This window comes from Gossypium hirsutum, chromosome D11 (genome assembly GCF_007990345.1).
Source record: "Gossypium hirsutum isolate 1008001.06 chromosome D11, Gossypium_hirsutum_v2.1, whole genome shotgun sequence".
Classification (NCBI taxonomy): Eukaryota; Viridiplantae; Streptophyta; class Magnoliopsida; order Malvales; family Malvaceae; genus Gossypium; species Gossypium hirsutum.
In genome coordinates, this window is record NC_053447.1 from 71,290,106 (window position 1) to 71,313,765 (window position 23,660).

The 23,660-nt window shown below is 31.8% G+C and overlaps 1 protein-coding gene and 1 pseudogene across 5 annotated transcripts; one reads left to right on the forward strand and one right to left on the reverse strand.

Moving 5' to 3' along the window:
* The first annotated feature begins 1,138 nt into the window (after nucleotides 1–1,138).
* LOC107934585 (putative disease resistance protein RGA3) lies at nucleotides 1,139–5,363 on the forward strand. 5 transcript variants are annotated; one of them, XM_016867047.2, is made up of 3 exons: nucleotides 1,147–3,125; nucleotides 3,225–4,761; nucleotides 5,307–5,363. In XM_016867047.2, the coding sequence occupies exons 1-3, from the start codon at nucleotides 1,342–1,344 to the stop codon at nucleotides 5,349–5,351; spliced, it is 3,366 nt and encodes a 1,121-aa protein (XP_016722536.2). In that variant the 5' UTR covers nucleotides 1,147–1,341; the 3' UTR covers nucleotides 5,352–5,363. The 5 variants fall into 5 exon arrangements, 3 of the variants coding, with proteins under 3 accessions (XP_040961111.1, XP_016722536.2, XP_016722535.2); XR_001693949.2 differs by adding an exon at nucleotides 4,960–5,016 and having other exon boundaries at nucleotides 1,151–4,761; nucleotides 5,266–5,363; XR_001693948.2 differs by adding an exon at nucleotides 4,960–5,016 and having other exon boundaries at nucleotides 1,151–4,761.
* Nucleotides 5,364–5,913: 550 nt separating this feature from the next.
* Nucleotides 5,914–11,439, reverse strand: LOC107934568 (transcription factor E2FB-like; annotated as a pseudogene).
* Between the last annotated feature and the right edge of the window lie 12,221 nt (nucleotides 11,440–23,660).

Genomic DNA, 23,660 nt, shown 5'->3' on the forward strand with positions numbered 1-23,660 from the left:
TTATGATTTGCAAATGGATAGTGCAAGTAATCATTTTATATGTTTTTATTTTATTTATTCTCTTATTTTAAAGGAAATTTATTTCATATATTATTAGTAAAGTTTAAAAACTAAACAAACAAAGTTAAGTGGGTGGCACGTATCTTTTTAAGGTGAAGTAAAATAATTTATCTTTTGGTGAATTATAAGAAGAGAGCAAAGCTCTAACAACAACGCTACTAGCGCAATTTAAACTCAAGTCACATTTGGGGCGGTGAACACCCTCACCATCAAACTAACACACGGGATTCAAGTTAAATAATGTTTTTTAATGAAAGGTGTGATAGAATTTAAAACTTACTTGTAAAATTAAAAATTTTCATTGATAATACATTAAATGCTAACCTTATTTTAAGTACTTTTTGGGGGGTTAATGCACTATTTGACTTGAATTTGATAATTATTCTAGCTTGAACTTTTTTGTTTCAAGTTAATCCTTCAACGTGGCAATTATTTACACATTGAGACTTTTTTTTGGTTCAAGTTAGCATTTGATATTTCATCTAAAAAAGGTTCGAGCTTCTATATGGGAACAATTACTGAGTTTAGAAGTTAACTTGGACAAAGAAAAAGTCTAAGCCATGGGAACAGTTGGCTAGTTCAGGTCCTAATATTAGAACAATTGCTAAGTTCAGAGATTAACTTGAATAGAAGAAAAATTCAATATTAAACCCTAAAGTGGGAATAAATGTCTAGTCCAAATCTTAATCTAAGAATAATGATCAAATTCATAAACTAACTTTAAAAAAAAAATCAATTTAAATTCTAACACGATAATAATTGCCAAATTTAAACCCAAATATTACTTTATCGAACTTGGTATTTTCTTTTGTTTGCCTAATCCATTTCACAATGAGGGCGGGTGAGGTTTACAAAGTAAAACATTTTACATTCTTTTTCTACTGAAAGGTGTTGTTTACGTTAAGAGAGTGTTAGTTTCTTGCAAAGTAAGATATTCTTTTATGCTTAGTAAAGAATCAAGCAAGATGGAAGAAAATTAGAGTTTGGCTCCTTTTTACTTTTGTAGCTTAGTAATTGGTTTTACCGTGTGTGCAGCTTTTGAAGCTCATTTCTCCGACATATTTCAATTATATTGACAAATTTTGCCCAAGTTGTTGTCTTTGTCAGACATTTTACACAATGGGACCATTTCCACCAATCAACATTCTTTTCATTTAATTATACTACTTGGGGGGTGGATGGATCCACATCTGTGTTTCATCTTCTTCCAATCATTCTCATTTGACTCCTCCTCTTGCAGTAACCAAACACTTCTTTGCTTGATTTCTGTTTGAACCAGCAATGGCTGAAGCAATTGCATTCGACCTCGCCCTACAGCTTATTACTAAATTGAGCTCCTTTACTCTCTCTCAAATTGGACTGTGTTGGAATGTCAAAGATGACCTCGACGACCTCAAAAGCACCGTCTCTACAATCAAAGCTGTGCTTCTTGACGCAGAAGAGCGATCCGTGACCAGCCAACTCGTCAAGGATTGGCTTGAAAAGCTGAAAGATGTACTTTACGATGCTGACGACTTGCTCGATGATTTCTCTACCGAAGCTTTGCGGAAAGATCTATTGGGTGGGAACAAGCTGACGAAAGAGGTACGCCTTTTCTTCTCGAGCTCAAACCAGTTTGCTTACGGTCTCAAAATGGGTCGGAAAATTAAGACCATTAGGGCCAGGTTGATTTCAATTGGAAGTGAAGCCAAGGTGTTCAACTTGGTAGAGCGTGACCGTCCCATGGAAACCTCTTTCATGACTAAAAAGAGGCAGCTAACGCACTCTTTTAAAGATAAAATAATAGGGAGGGGCGATGATAAAGCAGCTCTTCTAAAACTCGTGTTAGAGTTTGAAAGTGAAGAGAATGTTTATATCATTCCAATTGTGGGGTTTGGAGGGTTAGGGAAGACTGCTTTGGCTCAGTTTGTCTATAATGATGAAATGGTCGAAAATCATTTTGAGTTGATGATGTGGGTGTGTGTTTCAGATGTTTTTGATGTCAAAATAATTGTAGAAAACATGATCAAATCTGCAACAGGCAAAGCACCCGATCAAAATCTCGAAATGGACCAATTGCAAAAACAACTTCGGGAAATAATTGGTGGGAAAAAATATTTGCTTGTTTTGGATGACATTTGGAATGAAGAGTGGGAAAAATGGGTTAGTTTAAAAGAGTTATTAGTAGGTGGGGCTAAAGGAAGTAGGATAATAGTAACTACTCGCTCTTTGAGAGTAGCAAAGATTACTAGTAAATGTCAGCCTTATGTTCTGAAGGGCTTGTCTGATAATGATGCTTGGTCTTTGTTCAAAGAGGTAGCATTTGAACAAAGATCTGCAGACTCAACAGATTCAGGCTTTGTGGAAATAGGAAAGCTGATTTTGGAAAGGTGTTGTGGAGTTCCCTTAGTCATAAGGACGATAGCTGGTACTTTATCTTTCAAAGAAACTAAAAGTGAGTGGCTTTCTTTTAAAGATAACGAACTTGCTAGAATATCTCAGAACGAAGGTGAGATATTACCTACACTTAAGTTGAGTTATGATCATCTCCCGTCTCATTTGAAGCATTGCTTTGCTTATTGCCGATTGTATCCAAAAGATTACGAAATTGAAGTACAAGCGCTTGTTAAATTTTGGATTGCACAGGGTTTCATAAAGCAATTGAATCAAAGTCAATCTCTCGAGGAGATCGGGTTTGGGTATTTTAAAGATTTAGTTGAAAGGAGTTTCTTTCAAGAGGTAGAAGGAGACTTGATGGAAGAAATGAGATGTAAAATGCATGATTTAATGCATGATCTAGCTGAATCAGTAGCAGGGATGGAGAGTAGTATTGTAGATTCTAATAAAAATGCAAGTGATGTTGGTGAAAAATGTCGCCACATATCAATTAATCCTTCATTAATTCCTTTGTTTAAGGGAAAGAAGTTGCGAACCTTGTTACATTTTCAAGACGGAATAATTCAAGATTTCAGCTATGAAACTTGGGATTTGATAATTGCAAATTGTAGATGCTTGCGTGTATTGGATTTGCGGTGGTTAGCTACTGAGATGATTTCACCCTCCATTTACAAGTTGAAACATTTGAGGTACCTTGATCTTTCTTGCAATTTCCATCTTAAGATTCTCCCAAAGAGTATTTGCAAGATTCAGAATTTGCTAGCGCTGAAACTTGACTTTTGTACTAGGCTTAAAGAATTGCCAAAGAAGATTGAAAAATTGGTGAATCTTATCCATCTTGGGTGTAAATATTGTTGGGATTTAACTCATATGCCACGTGGAATAGGGAAGCTGACTTCACTTGAGACGTTAAGCATGTTTGTAGTGGATAAAGATGGGTCCCATGGCGGTGCAGATCTAAGTGAATTGAGACTGCTTAACAACTTAAGGGGAGATCTAGAAATAAGAAATTTGGGATTCGTAAAAAATGCAAAAGAGAAGTTTAAGGCTGCTAATTTGAAAGGGAAGCAGCATTTGAGATCTTTGGTTTTACAATGGGGCGGTGGTAACCATGATGATGAGAAGTCACTTGAAGACCTCCAGCCCCATCCTAATCTCAAGGAGCTCTGTATTCGAGGATGGAGGGGTGATGCCAAGTTTCCAAGTTGGATTTCTTTTCTCACAAATCTCGTCAAATTTTTCATAAGTGATGGTAATTTCAAATATTTCCCGTCCTTTGCTCAATTGCCCTGCCTTGAACTGCTGGAGATTGGGGGTTGTACTAAGCTGGAGTACATGGATGATAATAGCCTAAAAGGAAGTCAAGGAGAACCACAATCATTCTTCCCATCGCTTAAGCTTCTTAACCTCGAGGATTGCCCAAATATGAAGAGTTGGTGGAGAACGACAAAACCAATCGATGATGATTCCAATGAGGACGACACAACAGTTATGGGAACATCAACCATGGCATTTCCTTGTCTTTCCTCTTTAACAATTTACAAGTGCCCTTTGACTTTAATGCCACTGTATCCATCACTCGATGAAGATCTAATGTTGTCGAATACCAGTTCAAGGCCGTTAAAGCAGACTATCAAGATGAACATCAATGGTAAGGCCCCATCAGCTTCAACCTCTTCTCTTCCACTCTCCAAATTGAAATCTTTCCATGTACACAGCATTGAGGGGTTGGACACTCACACGCTAGATGAGTGCCTGCAACATCTCACCAGCCTCAAAAGATTAACAATAGGAGATTGCAAGGAGGTTGATTTAGAGGGCATGCAATGGGAACCCCTTAAGAATCTCTCTTATTTAATGGTTCATGATATTCCAAAGCTGGTGTCTCTCCCCATTTGGCTTCAACATCTTGTTCAATTGAAAACATTAGAAATTCATAACTGCAATGGATTGAGGTCACTGCTTCCTGTGTTCCAACATCTCACTTTCCTTGAAGAGTTTGAAGTAAATGGCTGCAAGGAGCTGGAGTTATCTGGAGCTGGCATCCAAATATTCCAAGATCATACAAGCCTACGCTCTCTAAGGCTGCAAAATATTCCAAAGTGTCAGCATCTGCCGGAGTGGCTTCAACATCTAGCAAATCTGCAACTGCTTTATCTCGTTAATTTGCCCAATTTAACATCTCTTCCGGACGAGATGAGTTGCCTAACCAGTTTGGAGTATTTAGAAATAAAAGAAATTCCTCAGTTGGAGGAAAGATGTCGGAAGGACATTGGCGCTGACTGGCATAAGATTGCTCACATCCCCGAGATTGGGTTGGATCAGGTTGGTCCGTCCTTGTTATTTATTTATTTTGATGATCTTATCTTTTTTTGAAGAAAAATAAGAGTGGTATATTGAATCTCCAAGTCAGGGGTCTGATGCCATTTTTCATTGAAGTTGGATACTGTTAATTTCCTTGTTAAATCCCTTTGCTTTCATCCTACTTATCATCTTTCATAATATTTTTGGTGATTTATGCAGTAAGGCATTGGAGAAAGGCATTAGTGAACTTCAATCATTTTATATGCATAAAAAGAGGTGCTAATTTATCTATTTGCTTTTTACTTTTAAATCATAATAATAACTTGACAATTGCTTCTAATAATTTAATTCTAAAAAGATCATTGATGTGGAGAGAGAGGCCTATGAAGCCTTCAAAATAGTTGTACTATATGCTCTGCTTTCTTCATTTAAGCACTTACCTATCATATCTTTATATATATTTATGTTTTCTCTTAATATATGCCAACTGATTATTATCTTAGATAGTACCTGTGCTATTGACAGGCTTTTGGAGGTATTCAAATTCATAATATTCATTGATGCAGGGCACTCTTTTAGCTGTTTGGAATTCCAGCCAAATTTGTTATTGAAGGTCCAAACAGGAAAAAAAAAGAAGATGCTTCAGAATATTTGGTGCTGAGGTTGAAGTTGATAAAATGTTTCATTATTTATATATCAACAGCATTATAATAAACACACATATGTGCAAATATAAGGCTGATAATGGTGAGCACTTTAGTTTTGAGGTGTAAATAAATAATGGATTTGTAACATATTCCATGTTGGCATTTACAATTTTCAGGTTCTTTGTTGCTTTTGGAAGAGTCGTTGTTCAAGCATGACAATTGCCAGACATATTGCATTTGAAAATTTATTATTCCACTTTACATGGAGCTTATTCAGAGCTTGATTCATAGTAGGAAAACCATCTTAGTGTCGAATGTGAATTTTCACTTGCATAACTAAAATGAGTTGGGAGAGAATTTACTTCATTGTACAAAAGTGAGATTGCATCACGTGTTTGAGGGGTTAAGCTTAAATCATTTCTTTATAGTGGATTCATCTTTGGGCAAAGCCCCGCAGACGTAGGATGAGTTCCGAACTGCGTAAACATCTTAATTGTGTTCTTTATTTTCCTTGTTGCATAATATGTACCAACTCAAGAAAAAACACATTTTTAATGTTCCAAACAGTATTCAAATGCAGGGATGCACAATTGATTATGAGACAATAATTGTTTTTGACGGCATTCAAAGGCTATGTTCAATTATAATGCTTGAATTAGGACCCTTCCAAAAGATGTCGATTTCCTGCCTGTATATACATATGACTTGTGTGTTGATGCTTATGTTGGCACGCGTTAAATTACAAGTTGAATAACACCTTGTAATTTGTTATTGTCATTTAAACAAAACATAAGGCTTTTCCTTTGGAATCTCGATGCGACGAGGTACTGCAATCCTCAAAAGGAAGGAAGGACATGGGCAATGGCAGGGGCGTTTCTTGGTGAGCTAATGAAATCAAAGTCTCCTAGGAGGATACTAGCCCATCAATTCCCTCTATATAGCAACAATGAACCTGCAAACTATAAATATCAATATACAGTATGATAAAATTGATCTTGTATAGACCGAGCAGTGTCCAAATGTAGAAGAAACACTTACTCTTAGTAAAAACATAACTCCATATTTTGTGCACAAATGGTGGCCAAACACAAATCCGTTGTCTATGCTTTTTGATTCCAAGTTTAAGAAAGGGCCAAACATTGGGCATCCTCATCCTCATCTGTAATAGTAACAAATTCACATTCCTATTAGTGTTTACACCTCAAAACTCAATTCCAACTTGATCAAATTTACTTTCAAAACATAACTTGATTCAAGATAAAAATAAACTTGGACTTCTTTACCTAGCAAAAGATGAACATGATTCTCAAAAATCCAAGGTTTTCGAAACCGGACCAATAGTAAAACTGATCAGGCCACCAATTCATCGGTTCAACAGGTGCAATTAAATAAATCATTAAAAAATTCATAAAAAATAAAAACCTGATTTAACTGCCAGGTTCAACTAGTTTTTCGCCCAATACAATCATCCATACCGGTTCCTAGGCCAATCAATTCAATGCCCTTCTCCAAACCAGGATCCTGGTCCGGTTCAAATAACCTTGACTAAACCTAAAAAACTATTTAAGTTCGGATTTCAGTTGGTGTTCTATATATTAGCTCAAAAAAGAAAAACCCTTAAGTAGGCTTACAAACCACTCTAAGTCAGACATTAAGGTATTTAAATTCAGCTTACTCAATAGCCCAAGCTTGGCTAACCAATAATTAAACCGAATTCCGCTAACATTAGCAAAACCAAAACACGAAAATCTCAACTGTAAATAAGTTAGAGATAAATTTCAACCAAAAAGTGAAAAAACAGGAAGGAAGCAATAGAAGTAGAAAAATAACTGGATTCATATAATCATATGAATATTTATAGATGCCATTGGTCACAACCTCAAATATACAATGGACTGATTTCGTACAAACAACAAGATTGATCCAATGATTATCATCACGATGCACCAATTCTACACTTCCACATTTAGTAAGGCTGCTTTTTCAATTTTGGTATGTAAAACACTAATGACTAATTAAGCAACACAGATAAAGAAAAGGATGTTGTTAATGTGCATATATAACCAGATTAGATAGACCAGAATTCTGTTGCCGACACTTTTTATTTCTATAACTAAAACCATGGGATAGGAAAAATAGCTCAACCCTGAAGAAAATTGGAATAACCCCTAGCTGGCATTTGTTCTGCAGAATTTGGTCAGGAAAAATAATCTTACCTATCGAGTTGATTTAAAATCAGAAGATGGCACTTCAGTCATTCTAGAAGGTAGAGTTTCTAGCCTTGGTGTACGACCTCGGCCATTCCAAAGTCTGAATGAAGCATATCCACTCCGCTCCCTTCAACAACTGTCATTCTAGGAGTTAAGGATTACACATTCACCTGTTGTACCTCTGAATGTATAAATAAGTTTGTGTGCTTTTTTCCTGCCTTTGGGGGGTTAAGCAGATAGATTAGCTAAAATTTATAGAAGGATATAATCTGTCATCCACTTATCCATAATGCTAACATTGGCATCTGATAGAAGCCAATAATCCGCATCATTCTGAAAACAAGGGCCAAAAAAGTTAATAGACAAAATTATCAATTTTGGTGCAAGATGAAGTCCTAGGGGGAGAAGGTGTTTGAATCTTGGACCTTACCCTCCTAAAGAGGGGTAACCAAGGCTTCTAATGAATTATTCCAGATTACCTAAATTCATAAATAATCTTTGACATGAACCACTGTCCATATATATGATGTTTGTAAAGCTTGGCTAGTGTAGTAACTGGTCAAGACTTATGTCCATATCTGACGGAACAATTCTCACCATTTACCCAACAGACTATTGTGAAGCATTTATATAAGAGCAGATCTGATGAGTTTGCTGTGCCTGTGGTTCAATCTCCTTTTGGATGCTCACTGTATTGACCAACTCAACTTGGTTTTCATTAGAGCCAGAACTTGAAGCAAATGGGACACTCAGAGGTTGTTCAACACCATTCATCTCTTCAAATTTCTCCTCAAATTGGCTGAGGAAGCAACAATGGAAAAGAAAGACATTAAAACAACCTATCTTCTTATCATCAATTAAACTTATTCCAAAGAACACCTGACTAGGTAAACAAAAATCGGACCCAGTGTGCTTCTAAGGAATATCCTGTATCTCCTTTGTCGGTAATCAACATCCTGTAATATATAGGAGCAATGCGACCATGAGTTTAAATCATGAAAGTGGAAAATGGTAGTAACTCATTAAAATTCTCTATGCCATCTTACTTCATCAGGATCAGGTACTTCGAGAGTTGTTCCATGTGGAGCTTTAATTTACTATCAGGGTTTCTTTCTGCCAAAACCAAGGTGTCTTGAAGATTAGTATCAAATGCAGAATATCATTGCAGAAGTGTTAATTCAGAAGCATGAAATAAACGAACCTGAAAACAAGGTATACCCTTGATGTCCTCTTCAGTCACAAAAAGCAACCTGAAACAGTGTGAAGATATGTAAACGTATAATTTTTTTTGCAAACAATTAGCAGTTAAACTTCCATTAATTGGATCACAGTGCAAGGCAGACAAGAAAATCGTACTTCTGGTTGTTGTCATTCTCACTCAAATCCCTAAATCTTTCCTGCATTTCTCTGCAATATTTTAGAAGCATCAGCATTACTAAACAGGTTCAAGATAGTAACAGTTGCTACTTTAACAAGAGAATAAGCCATGCACAACCTTATTTGATCATCTAATCTCCTCTCTTCCATGGAAAGGTTCTCAATTTCCTCCTGCACTAAAGAACCGAAATTAAGCTCATAGTTATAAGAAACAAGCAGCACAAATCAATCAATCAGGAGTGATTGAAAATTCTCTTGAAAGTCATTAACAAAAATAAAGAAACAGAAAACATCCTAATGAACCATATCAAGAAAATTTGTTGGCTGGATGTCAATGAAATGAAAATTGACATTACTTTCACGTACCTGTATTACAGAGACATCACCATCTGTTTTTCCTGGCTTTGAAGCACCAACACCCCTAGTAAATTTGATTAATCCTCAAATAAGTTTCACATTTTTCAAACGTTAACCAGAATGACAAACCAAATTAAGACATCAAATTCTTGAAAAATGATTAACATCATCAGTAATTACTTCCACTGTATTCTGTTTTTGAACTTCTTTTCGATAAGACCAATGCCCTCCAAGACATCTGTTATATCATATATCCTCCTCTTCTGCACCTGTTACAACATTTACAGGGAAAAATAAAAGACAAAAGAACCCTTTAAGTAACATGAAAAAATACTCAACAAACACCCAATGATACATAAGCTCACTAGTATGTCATTACCTCCAATGTTTCGGCAGCCTTATTTAGGTCAAGGATACCATCTTCAGCATGCTTCATCAGATTGACAAACTTTTTCGTCAACGGACTAAAAATGGTGACTGCATTATTGTCTTTCTCACCATCCATAGCAGGTTAAGGAGCTAAAACAGACTATGTTAAAAGAAAAAAGAATGGGCAGTAAAGATTACCTAAAGGACTATCTAAACGGCAGCTGCCAGCAGATCTAAGAGGAGATGGACAACCTGCCAATTATCATATATAAAGTCAGTGATTCCTCTTCTACAAAATCCATCTCTCTTAATTCGAGCAATGAGGTATTGATGATAGAGCCGTGGAGTGAATCATAAGTTTCCTTCTATGGACCAAGCCAGTAGGAAATAGTATCGCACCAGCATTTGACACAGGTGTGTGAGGCAATGATTTATTGGCTTTTGATGTCTTTGATCTATTATTTATCCTTCCTCCTTTAGCATATACAGGTGTCTGGAAAGGACTGTTGGATATGCTGGTAAACCCCGGACTGCTTGTCCATTGGCTAGACTCAACATCATTTTTGTCTGCTGCACTCTTCCTTTTTAATTGCTGAGAAAAATCAGCAATATTTCAAAGTACAGCCAATGGCAGGCAAAATTACAAGGTCCCTTAGTATTTGTGCACGGTTATATCTACGTTAACAACCAATTGAATTAAAGAAAATAAAATAAAAAAGAGCACAAGTTTAACAAATGCATATGTACGAGAGCTTGTACAAGAAAACTTACTGTTAGCCATAAGAACCATCAGAAATGCTTCGCTACTTGATTCAAAAGTTAATTCACAAAGGCCAAAACTCAAATAGATAAATGCCATGACAAAATCAAGTAAAGTAACTAGTAATTCACTTGTTATCGCGTTGAAGACAATAAAGAAAAAGAATATAATATATGAATATAATTTTGTCCGGAAAACTAGCAGAGCAGTCGTATTATACATAAGGGGGGAAACTATAGTGATAGACATTATGGATATCAACTGAATCGTTTTTCAAACATCCATCAAAAGACAAAACATCAAAAGAACTAACACCCATTAAGCTTTCTTCATATGGAGCATGAGGCCAGCATTCATTCAATTTCAACTTAGTACAGCAAACGAGCACTTTAATCTACCAAAACTCCACTATATCATCAAATACATCATCACAAACGGAAATACCTCACACATTAAAATACAGACATCACAATTTCACTGCAGAAACAAATAATGCTACTCATAATTTATCCCCTAAGAAACTTAGCCACCATGAAAAGCTCTATTCGTGAACAGATTGAAAGATCACACACACAAAAAAAAGAAAAGAAAAAGCAAATGACATGAAGCGTTAAGTGAGAGTACAATTCTCATCAAAATTGAAATAATATACTACTAATTACATGACAGCCACCGTTTTCAAAAGAGAATTTTTAAACTCACTGGAGATCTCACAACAATTGCTCCAACTTCTTGATCGGCGACGATTCCACGACTATTACTAGATGAAAATCTGTGATAATCATCGGGATGAACAAACGGCGGCTTCGTCGAATCGAAGGCCAGGTGACGACGTATCGGCGTAACAACCGGAGGAACCGTCGAAGCTGGTAGCGTTGAAGCCGTAGGAGGAGGTTGATACGGCAGCGTGAGACCATCCCGGACATGGAGGTTTAAGTTCAGACATTAGAGAGAGTAGAAAAGGAGGGAAAAGAGAGGGAATCTTTTGTATATAATTATAAGTTAATGTGCTAATTTCATTTGTTTTTACCTTTTTGAACTCTTACTTTTTTCAATTTTTCAATTTCATCCTAAAATAAAATTCAAATACATATATAAGGGTTGAAGTACCGGTATTATAATTATAGGGACTGCATACAAATTAGTTCCTCTATCATTAAATGGTTAATTTATTATCGGTACTATTAAAATTGATCTATTAATGTTAAATCTCTTAAAATTTAACTTTATTTGGTTCTTTTTAATAGTAGTAGAATAAAATTAGTTCATTTAATAATAGAGTGACTGATTTTAAACTTTCCAAATATTTTAACCCTTATATAAGCTAAAATATTGTTTTTTTTTTAAATTAATCAATAGATTTGTCTATAATTTGGTTAGGGTACAATTTTTTTTAAAAAAAATTTCTTCACGCTGACCCTATTTCATTGTTCTTTTAATATTAAAAATTAATAATTTAGTAATATTTATATATTTTTTATAACTGTGTTAAATAAGTAATTTAGTGAGTTTGAATATTATAGTGGTGAGATTAAAGTTAATTATGGAATATGTATTTCAATTCAAATGCAGATGTAGCAATTAGATAAAAATAAAAAATTACTATTAAGAACATTAAGTTAAAACGTATGTATATGTAAAATAAATAATTAAGAATATATTTAAAAATAAAATATTTTAAATAATAATTAAAAATATCAAAACTATGTTTATATTAAAAAATAATTAAAATTATATTTTATATTAAATTATAAAATATACATAAGAATTATATGTTTTAATTTTTTTTGTTAAATTAGTAGTTAAAATAACTAAAAAAATTATTTCATTATTATTTACTTTTAAACTTTTATGTTTGAATTTTTTATTGTTGCACTATTTTAATTATGTACCACAATATGAATAATATTATTTTTGAACTAATTACATAAAATAAAAATATATTATTCAATGAATAAAAAATAAAATCACGTATAATAATATTCAATGAATAATATCAAACCCCTAGTACTTGAAAGTAGTTATAGAGACCAATCATGGCAGAAGCCAAAATTCCAAGCGTCTAACTGTGATTTTTCTCTTTATTTTCCTTATCAAAATACAAGTAATTTTCAATAACGTAACAAGGTGAAAGCCTAATTCCAAGCATTCAAATAAACTATAAGAGAAGAAACGTAGCCAAATTTGGAATTAAAATTTTCAAAAATTTTAAACAGTTTAATGAGAATTTCAATAAAAGGGTCTAATTAAAATTTATAAAACTATTAAAGGGTTTAAATAAAATTTAAAAGAAATTGAGGAGTCTAATTAAAATTTTTTAAAAAAATTGAAGGCTTAATGAAAATTTTCCAAATTTGGGGGGTGGGGGCAAGGGGAGCTTTGACTCATGTTACGTTTTGTCCCGGGTAAATTTTTTTAAAAGAGATCTATTAATTCATTCAATAAATCAATGAACAATTTAAGAAAAAAACAAACAAACAAACACTCGTAGGCCTTAAAGAACAAGCTCCATCAATATAATAAAAGCTTCAGCTTCAGTATCAATAGAATATTATAGCACGTTGACAATGGGCTCTATCACAACTGAAGCACAACATATCAGAAGCGATTGTAATCACTTAATACAATAAGAAAATCAACCCCAGATGGTCCAAAGCGACGAGCATAAATCAGTAAAAGAACCAAGCATCCACCAAACTAGAGAAGACAACGACTAAACCAACCCTAAAATTATTTGCAAAAGCAAAACTAAATGCATAATCAAGACTAAAAAGCATACTATAAGAGTAGACAAAACTTCTAAAAGTCAATACTTATTAAACAATAAAAAATATATAAAACTTAAGATAACACGAGTCATGAAATCATTTATTATTTTGAAACTCTCAAAACAGAAACATATTAAGAAGTCAACGAAGAGCTATCTACTTTCTAAAAGAAACTATCGGTGGTCGATGGTATTATAAACGATGATAGGCACCGTCATCTATCCATCACAACTTGTGAAGACAATAAAAATACCCACAAATAGATCTGTAAACTGAAAAAAAGAGAAGATGCATGGAGTAAATAAGAAGAAGAAAGAAAAAGAGGGTTATGGGTAGAAAAAACAGGCGGGCGGTAGTTAACCCGTTCTGCCCCCGAGTAATTTTTGAAACTATACAAATCATACTGAATTGAAATTATATGTTTGTGTATTTAAATCAAATTAGATTGCAACTAAAAAACAATTTATGTAAGGTTAGATTAAATTAATGAAAATTTGAAAAAGAAAAAAAAATTCTCAAGAAACATTACATGGAAATGTAACTTTTTTAATGTCTAAAATTGTATTGCTAAGTGGACCTTAAACGAAGACGCAAGAGTTAAAGAAATAAGGTTTAAATTATGTCATAGAAATTCTGAAAAAAATTTAACCTTAATGTATCGAAAAATAATTTCTATTAATCACACAATTATCTAGAAATTGCAAACATTTAGATTTTGTTCACATATTAATTGCCTTTTTTTTTTCTTTCTATTTCCTCCTATTTACTATAACAAAATTAAAATCCCCCAAGTCCTATATATATTTTTTGTAAATTTAGAACTTAGTTTGTATATTTTTATTTTTAAGAATTTAGTCCTTATACTTTTTAAATTTTAAAATTCAAGTTCAACTGTTAACACTGTTAAAATTATTTTATTAAATTCAAGTTCATTAAAATGTCATATTCTTAGTTACATGGCTACCAAGTAAGTAATTTTTTATTTATTTCAAACTGTCACACTAACAAATTCAACAAAAAAAAATTTAACAGTGCTGACAATTGGACGTGGAAGCGATTTGCTGACAGTCCCCTGACTTCGCGCTGACGTGGACGCGATTTAGGGGAAAATGGCCCATTCCGATAAATAATAAAATATCAGGCCCATTTCGGTAAATTTAAAAAAAAAGTGGTTTTTTTGGTATTTTGCCCGAGTACAAAGACATATGACATATTTTAACTTAAAAAAGGGCAACATACTATAGTAGTCACCCAACTAAGTTTTTCTTTTTAGTCACTCAATTATGAAAAGTTACAAAATAGTTACCCAGCGATTCAAATTTATCATTTTTATCATCAGTTGCTCATGAAAAAAAATAGAAAACACCAAAAATCCAAGATAATTGGGTGGAAAAAAAGGAAAAAATAATAGTTTATTGAATATTTTGAACTTTTTATAATTAAATAAAAAATTAATAATTTAGTGATTATTTTATAACTTTTTAAATAGTTGAATGACTTAATGATGTTAAATAGAGAACGCAAAAATAAATTTAAAACAAAGATAAACAAAAACGATGTACTTAACGACGTTATTTCCTTCTTCTCCAATCAAAACCCCGTCGCTTTGTTCCCCAATAGTAATATAAGCCGAACACCTTACATCAATATGATACCTCCCAGGGACCATTCAGAAATTTGTGTCAAACAACATTAAACATGGTGGGACCATTTCGAATCAAACAACATTGTTTTCATTTAATAATAAATGTGTTATTTGTATTAAATATTCTCAATTTATTATTTAATTTAAAAAATAATTTATAAATTCCAAAATATTTTAATTAAATTTTGAAAGTATGAATATTATATCAATAAAATTATTTCATTTTTATAGTTGTCAATTTAGGTTTTAAAATTTCACTTCAGATTTGACATGAATTAAATTGTAAATACTTGCGTACCATCATATTGATAACTTGATTCTAATATATTAAAAACACGATGAGATTATAAAATTTAACAGGATTATTTCTTTTTTTAACACATTAGATTCAAGTTGTCCATATAACACGTACACGTGTTTTAAATAGGTCTCCTATCATATTTGAGCGAACATTTAATGCTCAAGTTAACGGCTAAGTTAATAGAAAAATGGGATAAATCTCAAAACTATTTATAAATTTTGGCATAATATGTAATTTTATACATGAATTTTTAATTTAATTCAATTTTCACAAATTATTAACACAATTATTAATATAATATTATTTTATATTTATATATTGTATAAGCAAATAACTATATTTATCCACTACAAAAATAAATTGATGTATCTATTTCTTTAAATATGTATGGTTGAATTAAAATAAAAGTTCATGTATAATTTTAAGATTTATCTCTAAAAAAATTAAATTGGTATAATTATGATATCTTAAAGAATTCAGTTAAAATGTTATTTGGGTTATAATTTGGGAATGTATAGTGCAAGCAATCATTTTATATGTTTTAATTTTATTTATCATCTTATTTTAAAGGAAAATTATTTCATTCATTATTGATAAAGTTTAAAAATTAAACAAATAGAGTTAAATGGGTAACACATACCTCTTTAAAACCATCCAAATTTAGTAAGGCTGCTTTTTCAATTTTGATATGTAAAACACTAATGACTAATTAGGCAACTCAGATAAAGAAAAGGATGTTGTTAATGTGCATATATAACCAGATTAGATAGACCAGAATTCTGATGCCCACACTTTTTATTTCTATAACTAAAACCATGGGATAGGAAAAATAGCTCAACCCTGAAGCTGGCATTTGTTCTGCAGAATTTGGTCATGAAAAATAATCTTACCTATCGAGTTGATTTAAAATCAGAAGATGGCACTTCGATCATTCTAGAAGGTAGAGTTTCTGGCCTTGGTGTACGACCTCAGCCATTCCAAAGTCTGAATGAAGCACATCTACTCCGCTCCCTTCAACACCTGTCATTCTAGGAGTTAAGGATTACACATTCACCAGTTGTACCTCTGAATGTATAAATAAGTTTGTGCGCTTTTTTCCTGCCTTTGGGGGGTTAAGCAGATAGATTAGCTAAAATTTATAGAAGGATACAATCTGTCTTCCACATATCCATAATGCTAACATCGGCATCTGATAGAAGCCAATAATCCGCATCATTCTGAAAACAAGGGCAAAAAAAGTTAATAGACAAAATTATCAATTTTGGTGCAAGATGAAGTCCTAGGGGGAGAAGTTACTGTTTGAATCTTGGACCTTACCCTCCTAAAGAGGGGTAACCAAGGTTTCTAACGAATTATTCCAGATTACCTAAATTCATAAATAATATATATGATGTTTGTAAAGCTTGGCTAGTGCAATAACTGGTCAAGAAAAAGGGCACTGACGTCCATATCCGACGGAATAATTCTCATCATTCCCCCAACAGACTATTTTGAAGCATTTATATCAGAGCAGATCTGATGAGTTTGCTGTGCCTGTGGTTCAATCTCCTTTCGGATGCTCACTGTATTGACCAACTCAACTTGGTTTTCATTAAAGCCAGAAGTACTTGAAGCAAGTGGGACACTCAAAGGTTGTTCAACACCATTCATCTCTTCAAATTTCTCCTCAAATTGGCTGAGGAAGCAACAATGGAAAAGAAAGACATTAAAACAACCTATCTTCTTATCATCAATTAAACTTATTCCAAAGAACACCTGACTAGGTAAACAAAAATCGGACCCATTGTGCTTCTAAGGAATATCCCGTATCTCCTTTGTCGGTAATCAACATCCTTGATCTAGATATACATGGAGTTAAATATACATGGAGTTCCTCAGTTGGAGGAAAGGTGTGAGAAGGACATTGGTGCGGATTAGTATAAGATTGCTCACATCCCTTCATGTTGGTCTTTTCATTAATTTCCTTATTGAAATACTACTTCTTTAACTATCATTTTTCATAATATTTTTGCTAATTTGTGCAGTCACCCATCGGCCTTGGCTTGAATTTCTCTGATAGGCATTTGACAATTTTAAGAATTTAGATGCAGAAAAAGAGGTGGTAATTACTTAATTGCTTTACATTTTTAAATCATAATAATTTCACATTTTTAAATATGTATGGTTGAATCAAAATAAACGTTTATGTATAATTTTAAAATTTATTTCTAGAAAAATCAAATTGGTATAATTATGATATCTTAAGAATTCAATTAGAATGTTATTTGGGTTATAATTTGCGAATGCATAGTGCAAGCAATCATTTTATTTGTTTTAATTTTATTTATCATTTATTTTAAAGGAAAATTATTTCATTCAATACTAATAAAGTTTAAACAAATAGAGTTAAATGGGTAACACATACCTCTTTAAAGTGAAGTAAAATAATTTTTTAATGGGTCACTATGATCATTGGATCATGTTGATTGAGAATTTCTTGCAGGCATGTGTTAGGCCGTGTAGGCCACACGGGCTGGCTAATTGGGCTGTGTGGACCCATTTTTTGAAAAAATTCACCTAAGCCCATATGACTCTAAAATTTGTAATTAGGCTTTCCGTAGCGCCATACTACTTCATTAAGGCTTGGAAACAATGTATTTGTTAATATGCTTCTGTGTATGATGTGTTTAAGGTATGTGGAATATATTTGCATGATCTGATACTGATAGCTCTCATGGTATGTTCTGATTCGCTATGTCTGTATATGTGTGTATGATGTGTGATTTTGTTAATTTGTATTTCTAAATCGGCCATATGACCATGCATGTGACATTGTGGCTTTTCTGTTAAGGTGATTTGTAATTATGATATATCTATATACAAAGCATGAAATCACATGCTTACTAATTTTTGTTAAGAATATGAATGCATGTTCAACATGCTTATCATTCTGTTTCAGTTTATGCATGCCACGTCACAATGCATTGGGGTTGGGATATTATGGTATGGAGAAAGTGTCAGCTGTTTAATCATCTACATTATCTGGTGATTTATTCACATTTCTCTCTACATTTATGGTGGCTCGACCACACACATATGTTATTTTGACAACTTGGCTACAATATAGTGGCTTGTCCACATATATTCGATCTGATTGTTTTAACTTCAATCTCTGGTGGCATTGACCAGAATTATTATGTTGGTGTGATTGGATAGACGAGTTTTTGGGAACTCTATTTGGTGTGTATCGGAGTTGGGTAGGATGTTTTCTATATAAAAAAAACCAGCATTACGTTTTTTGGAAAAATATTGCATTGACATAAGCACGCATTCTCAGTTTTGCTCAAATCATCGTTATGAAAGTCTTTGTGATTCTGTGAATTGCTTGCTGTGTTATTTGAGTTCTAGGTTTGAGTTTGTTACACACTGAGCTTTATAGCTCACCCATTTGTTTAATCTTTGACTTTTAAGGTAATCTTGAGTTTGGGATCGAACGGCGTGTGAGAGTTTGAATTGTTTTCTCGATTAAATAAATAAGATGGTTGACTTTTTGGACTGTAAAGTCATTTTGGACTGGGTTTTGATTATCGTTCTTTTTGTTGGATTTCATATTTTTAACATTAGACTACATAATTGTAGGAGTTATCAAACTAAAATTTTGTTTTCAAAACTGAGAAATCTGAAGTTTCTCCTGCAACGATTAAGTAATCATGTATTTTTCTGTAAACCAATAGTTGGTTTTTAATAAATATTTGCCTTAGTATTGGAAATAATCTGCCAACATTAGTACTTTCAAAACACGCAATTTTGAATTCAAATTATAGGTTCTAAATAGGTGTTTTCAGACTTTAGGTTTTCTAAACATCTATGAGAGTTTTGTCAATTTTTATGCTTTCGAAACATGCACTGAGTTTAATTAGAACAAAAATTTTTGAACAAGTTGATGTAAATATTCCTCAATATTCGGTCATAATTAACTTTTATGCTGGGTTGGGGGTGTTATACAATTACTTATTCTTCCTATAACCTTATAATGTTATCATTAAAAAATTCGAGTTGTAATACTTTGTGAATTAAGTTTTACTTTTTATAGGTGTTGATAGCCTAATAGATAATTTTTTTAGTGGACTTATTCTTTGACATACGGGTGAAATAATTATTTGGTTTTATTGGAAGCTGTTTCAAGGTTTGGTTCAATCAATGGTTGTAATCCTTCTTTGAACGAGAGAGGATTTGAAATAGATTGAAGTGTAGACTTGACTTGTTTAAATTTAAGCAAGCAGTATGATAATTTTTAGGTGTTTGGGGTTTTTCCTTTCTCTTGGGGCATGGTTTTGAGGATGAAAGATGATTTTTTAAAGAGAGGTTATGCTTTACGATTTGACAGGGGTTTCATATACTTTGTTATTATTTTTATGATTTGTTATTTTATTTTAGTTGTCATTTATTTCATTTAGGTGAGATTTAATTTAAGGCGTTTTGGGTATGAGCAATGTGTTCTATTAATTGTAATATCGTTATCTCATTAGGAGTTTCGTATGTATGTAAACAATAAATTAAAAATTAAAATTTTTCTAACGAAGCAGTCATGTCTAATTAATTGTTTAACTTAGTTGTATTACTTTATTTTGAAGAATTAACTGAAAATATTAATGTTAATAATAAATAAAATGCCACCACTGTTAATAATATATATTAACGCATTTGATCACCTCTATATATATATATATATGTATGTACACCTTGTGGAAACATGATTATATATAAACGATAACATAACGGTAACATATAGAACTTATCAACGGTTATTAGCTCTCTATATAAACGTTTGAATAGCCTTATGTTACCATACATGTATATATATAATGATGCTAAATTTATAATAATAATAAAATATCTCACCAAAGCAACTCATAAACACCATTAGTGTTAACAATAATAAAGTTTAAGTAATGAAAAAAAAGTTATAATAATATGTAGTGTTGATGGTAATATAGAAATGAAAATCATAAACTCCACCTACAATAGACAGATATATGTTAGACAATTCAGTATCCTAAACACTTCAAGTCTGTAGTTACAGCAGGCACTCTATATTAATCAAAATTCCCCACTTCCTAAAAGGTTGCAGTTAGAGTATTCTACAACAAAAAATCCCTGTATAAAGCATCCATTAATTTTATGCCCTTCTAAAACTTAAAGATTAACTCCTAACTACTTCACACAAATAAATTAACATCAAAAAAGAAAAGGTAGTTTCAAGTCTCAGCCACTACAAAAGCAGAACCTTACCAAACTCGACTTAACTTTCTCCACAAACTCATTCTTCTTAAATCCAGCAAAAATTTCAACTGTCGATTTTTTCTTCTCAAACTCCCTGAACCTTGTCTTCAACACTCGAGTTGGTTCCCATCCCCCAAATTGCCCTTCCTCGTTAAGCTTCTCACTCCTCACCTTCTTAAATTCGATAATTCCTTTCATATTCTCCTCCATGGTTCCAAACACCTCCGCCGCGATCGTACTCCTTATTCTCGACAACTCTATCCCTAAGTTCGCCCTCGGTCCACATTTCTCCATCACTTTCCGGCTAATCTCCGGCACCGAATAAACCCGACGAAACTCCGATATCTTAGGATGAAGTTTCTTCATGAATTCGATCTCCGAAGATTGTCGGATCGGCGGTACCTTAAAATTCGGTGTCGCTGAGTAAATCAAGTTTCTTCATGGTGTACGGTAAAATGAACATGAAGATATATTTTTAAAGTTGAAGTAGATTGGTTGATTAGTTTCGAAATTGATTTAGGTATCGGTTTATAATAAAATGTTAGATTAGTTCATTTATAAATTAATTGAATTGGTTGGCTGAATTGATTTTTTTATATTATTTTAATTTAAAACAATTATTCTATTAAACTAGATGTATCGGTTAGAGCCATCTAACTGATGATTTGATCGGTTTAACTAGACCTGTTCATGGATCGGATTATCTGTCTAGGCTCAAAGGCTCACCCGATATTTGGGTAAAAATATTAGGCTCAAAAGATGGGTTTGTGCAAAAAATTTATGCCCATTTAAAATATGGGTCGAGTTCGAGCTTGAATGTTCAAACCTGACCTGACTCAGCCCATTTTTAAGTTTATAATATTTTATATTATGTAATTTAGAATACATTAAAAAAATAAACTTATATTAAATACATAATATTACTCTAATGTAAACATTAAAATAATATTAATATTACTATATAAAATAATTAAATAGATAAAAAATGTATAAAACTATTAAATATTAAAATAATATAATATAAATATTTTTAAAAAATAAAACTAATATGGGTGGGCCTAAAATGGGATTGGGTTAGTCTTTTGCAAATATGGACTGATTTGGATAAAATTTTAAATCCATATTTCGAGCTGCGCCGAGCTTGGACAAGCAAAACGTATATTAATATCATGCTTAGGCTTGTCCCGAAGGCGACCCATGAGCACTTTTAGGTTCAACCATCGACCTGGTTTTGAAAATCTTGCATGTAAAATACCTAAAAAAAATCAATGTTTTTAGAACTAGACCGATGGTCGAACTGGTCAGGCCATCAGTTCGTTGATTCAGCCAATTCATTTAAATAAATAATTTAAAAATTAAAAAAATAGTTCAACTGGTTTTTTTTCCAATTCAGTTCATATCGATTTGTGATTTAATCGGTTCGAAACTATTTTTCAGATTGATACCTCAACTAATCCTCAATCCAACCGATCCAATCAATCGATTTAATCTATTCAAACAATCATAAAAAAAAAATCAATCAAGTAAACATGAATGCTATTTAAATTTTAAAATATTTTAATTAATATTATATCAATAAAACGATTTAATTTGTCTAATTGTCAATTTAAACTTTTAAATAACAATTTGAATATGATAACATTTTAAATAAATGTATACTCCTTACATTGATAATTTAGATTTAATATATTAAAAATATGACAAAAATAATAAAATTTAATATTTTTTAAATACATTATATTCAAATTATCTATATAATGATATTTGCATTTTACAATTTCATCAATGTGTTTGATGGTTAAGTAGTGCTTGCCTAAGTTTTTTAAGTTTTTCTTCTTTTTTTTTTTATGCCCAACTTTTTATATAGTGTCTCATAATTAACATATGGAAATAAATCGTGCTTTTTATGTATTAATCAATCGTGCAAACATGAATATGATATAAATAATAAATGTGTTATACTTTTTTTAAAATATGTGGTATTATTTATATTTTTATATACAATTATTTTTATTAAATATTCTCAAATTATTATTTAGATTTTAAAATATTTTAATTCATTCTTTAAAGTGTGAGTATTATATCAATAAAATTAATTTATTTTTGTAGTTGTTAATTTAGGCTTTAGATTTCAATTCTTGCGAATTCATCATATTAATAACTTGATTTTGACATGTTAAAAACACGATAAGATTATAAAATTTAAGAGTATTATTTCTTTTTTCTTTTAACACGTTAGATTCAAGTTGCCTATATTTGAGCAAACATTTAATGCTCAAGCTAATGATTAAGCTAATAAAAAAATGGGATAAATCTCGAAAACTATACATGAATTTTAGCCTAATGTATAATTTTATACAAGAATTTTAATTTTGTACAATTTTATAATTGAAAATTCGATTTGATCAAATTTTCACAAATTTTTAACACAATTATTGATATAATAATGGTTTATGTTTATATATTGCATAAACAATTAATTATGTTTATCCACTACAAAAAATAAATTGATGTATTTATTTTTTAAATGTGTATGATTAAATCAAAATTAAAGTTTCATATATATATATAATTGCACCAAATCAAAGTTCATATATCAAATTGCACAATAAATTAAAGTTCATTATAATTTTGAGATTTATCCTTAGAAAAATCAAATTGGTATGATTATAAAATCTTGAGAATTCAGTTAGAATGTTTTGAAATTTAAAATCTAATTTAAATTTTGGGTTATGATTTGCAAATGGATAGTGCAACTAATCATTTTATATGTTTTTATTTTATTTATTATTCTATTTTAAAGGAAATTTATTTCATATATTACTTGTGAAGTTTAAAAACTAAACAAACAACACATACCTTTTTTAAGGTGAAGTAAAATAATTTATTTTTTGGTGAATTATAAGAGAAGAGTAAAGCCCTAACAATAATAACGCTACTAGCACAATTTAAACTCAAGTCACATTTGGGGCGGTGAACATCCTGACTATCAAATCAACACACGAGATTTAAGTTAAATAATGTTTTTTAATGAAAGGTGTGATAGAATTTAAAATCTACTTGTGAAATTAAAAATTTTCATTGATAATACATTAAATGCTAACCTTATTTTAAGTATTTTTTGGGGGTTAATGCACTACTTGGCTTGAATTTAGTAATTATTCTAGTTTGAACTTTTTTATTGAAAGGTGTTGTTTACGTTAAGAGAGTGTTAGTTTCTTGCA

Coding starts and splice junctions, on each gene's coding strand:
- LOC107934585 (XM_016867046.2), top strand. CDS start 1,342: ATGGCTGAAGCAATTGCATTCGACCTCGCCCTACAGCTTATTACTAAA. Junction 4,762..5,306: donor CCGAGATTGGGTTGGATCAG/GTTGGTCCGTCC, acceptor TCATTGATGCAG/GGCACTCTTTTAGCTGTTTG.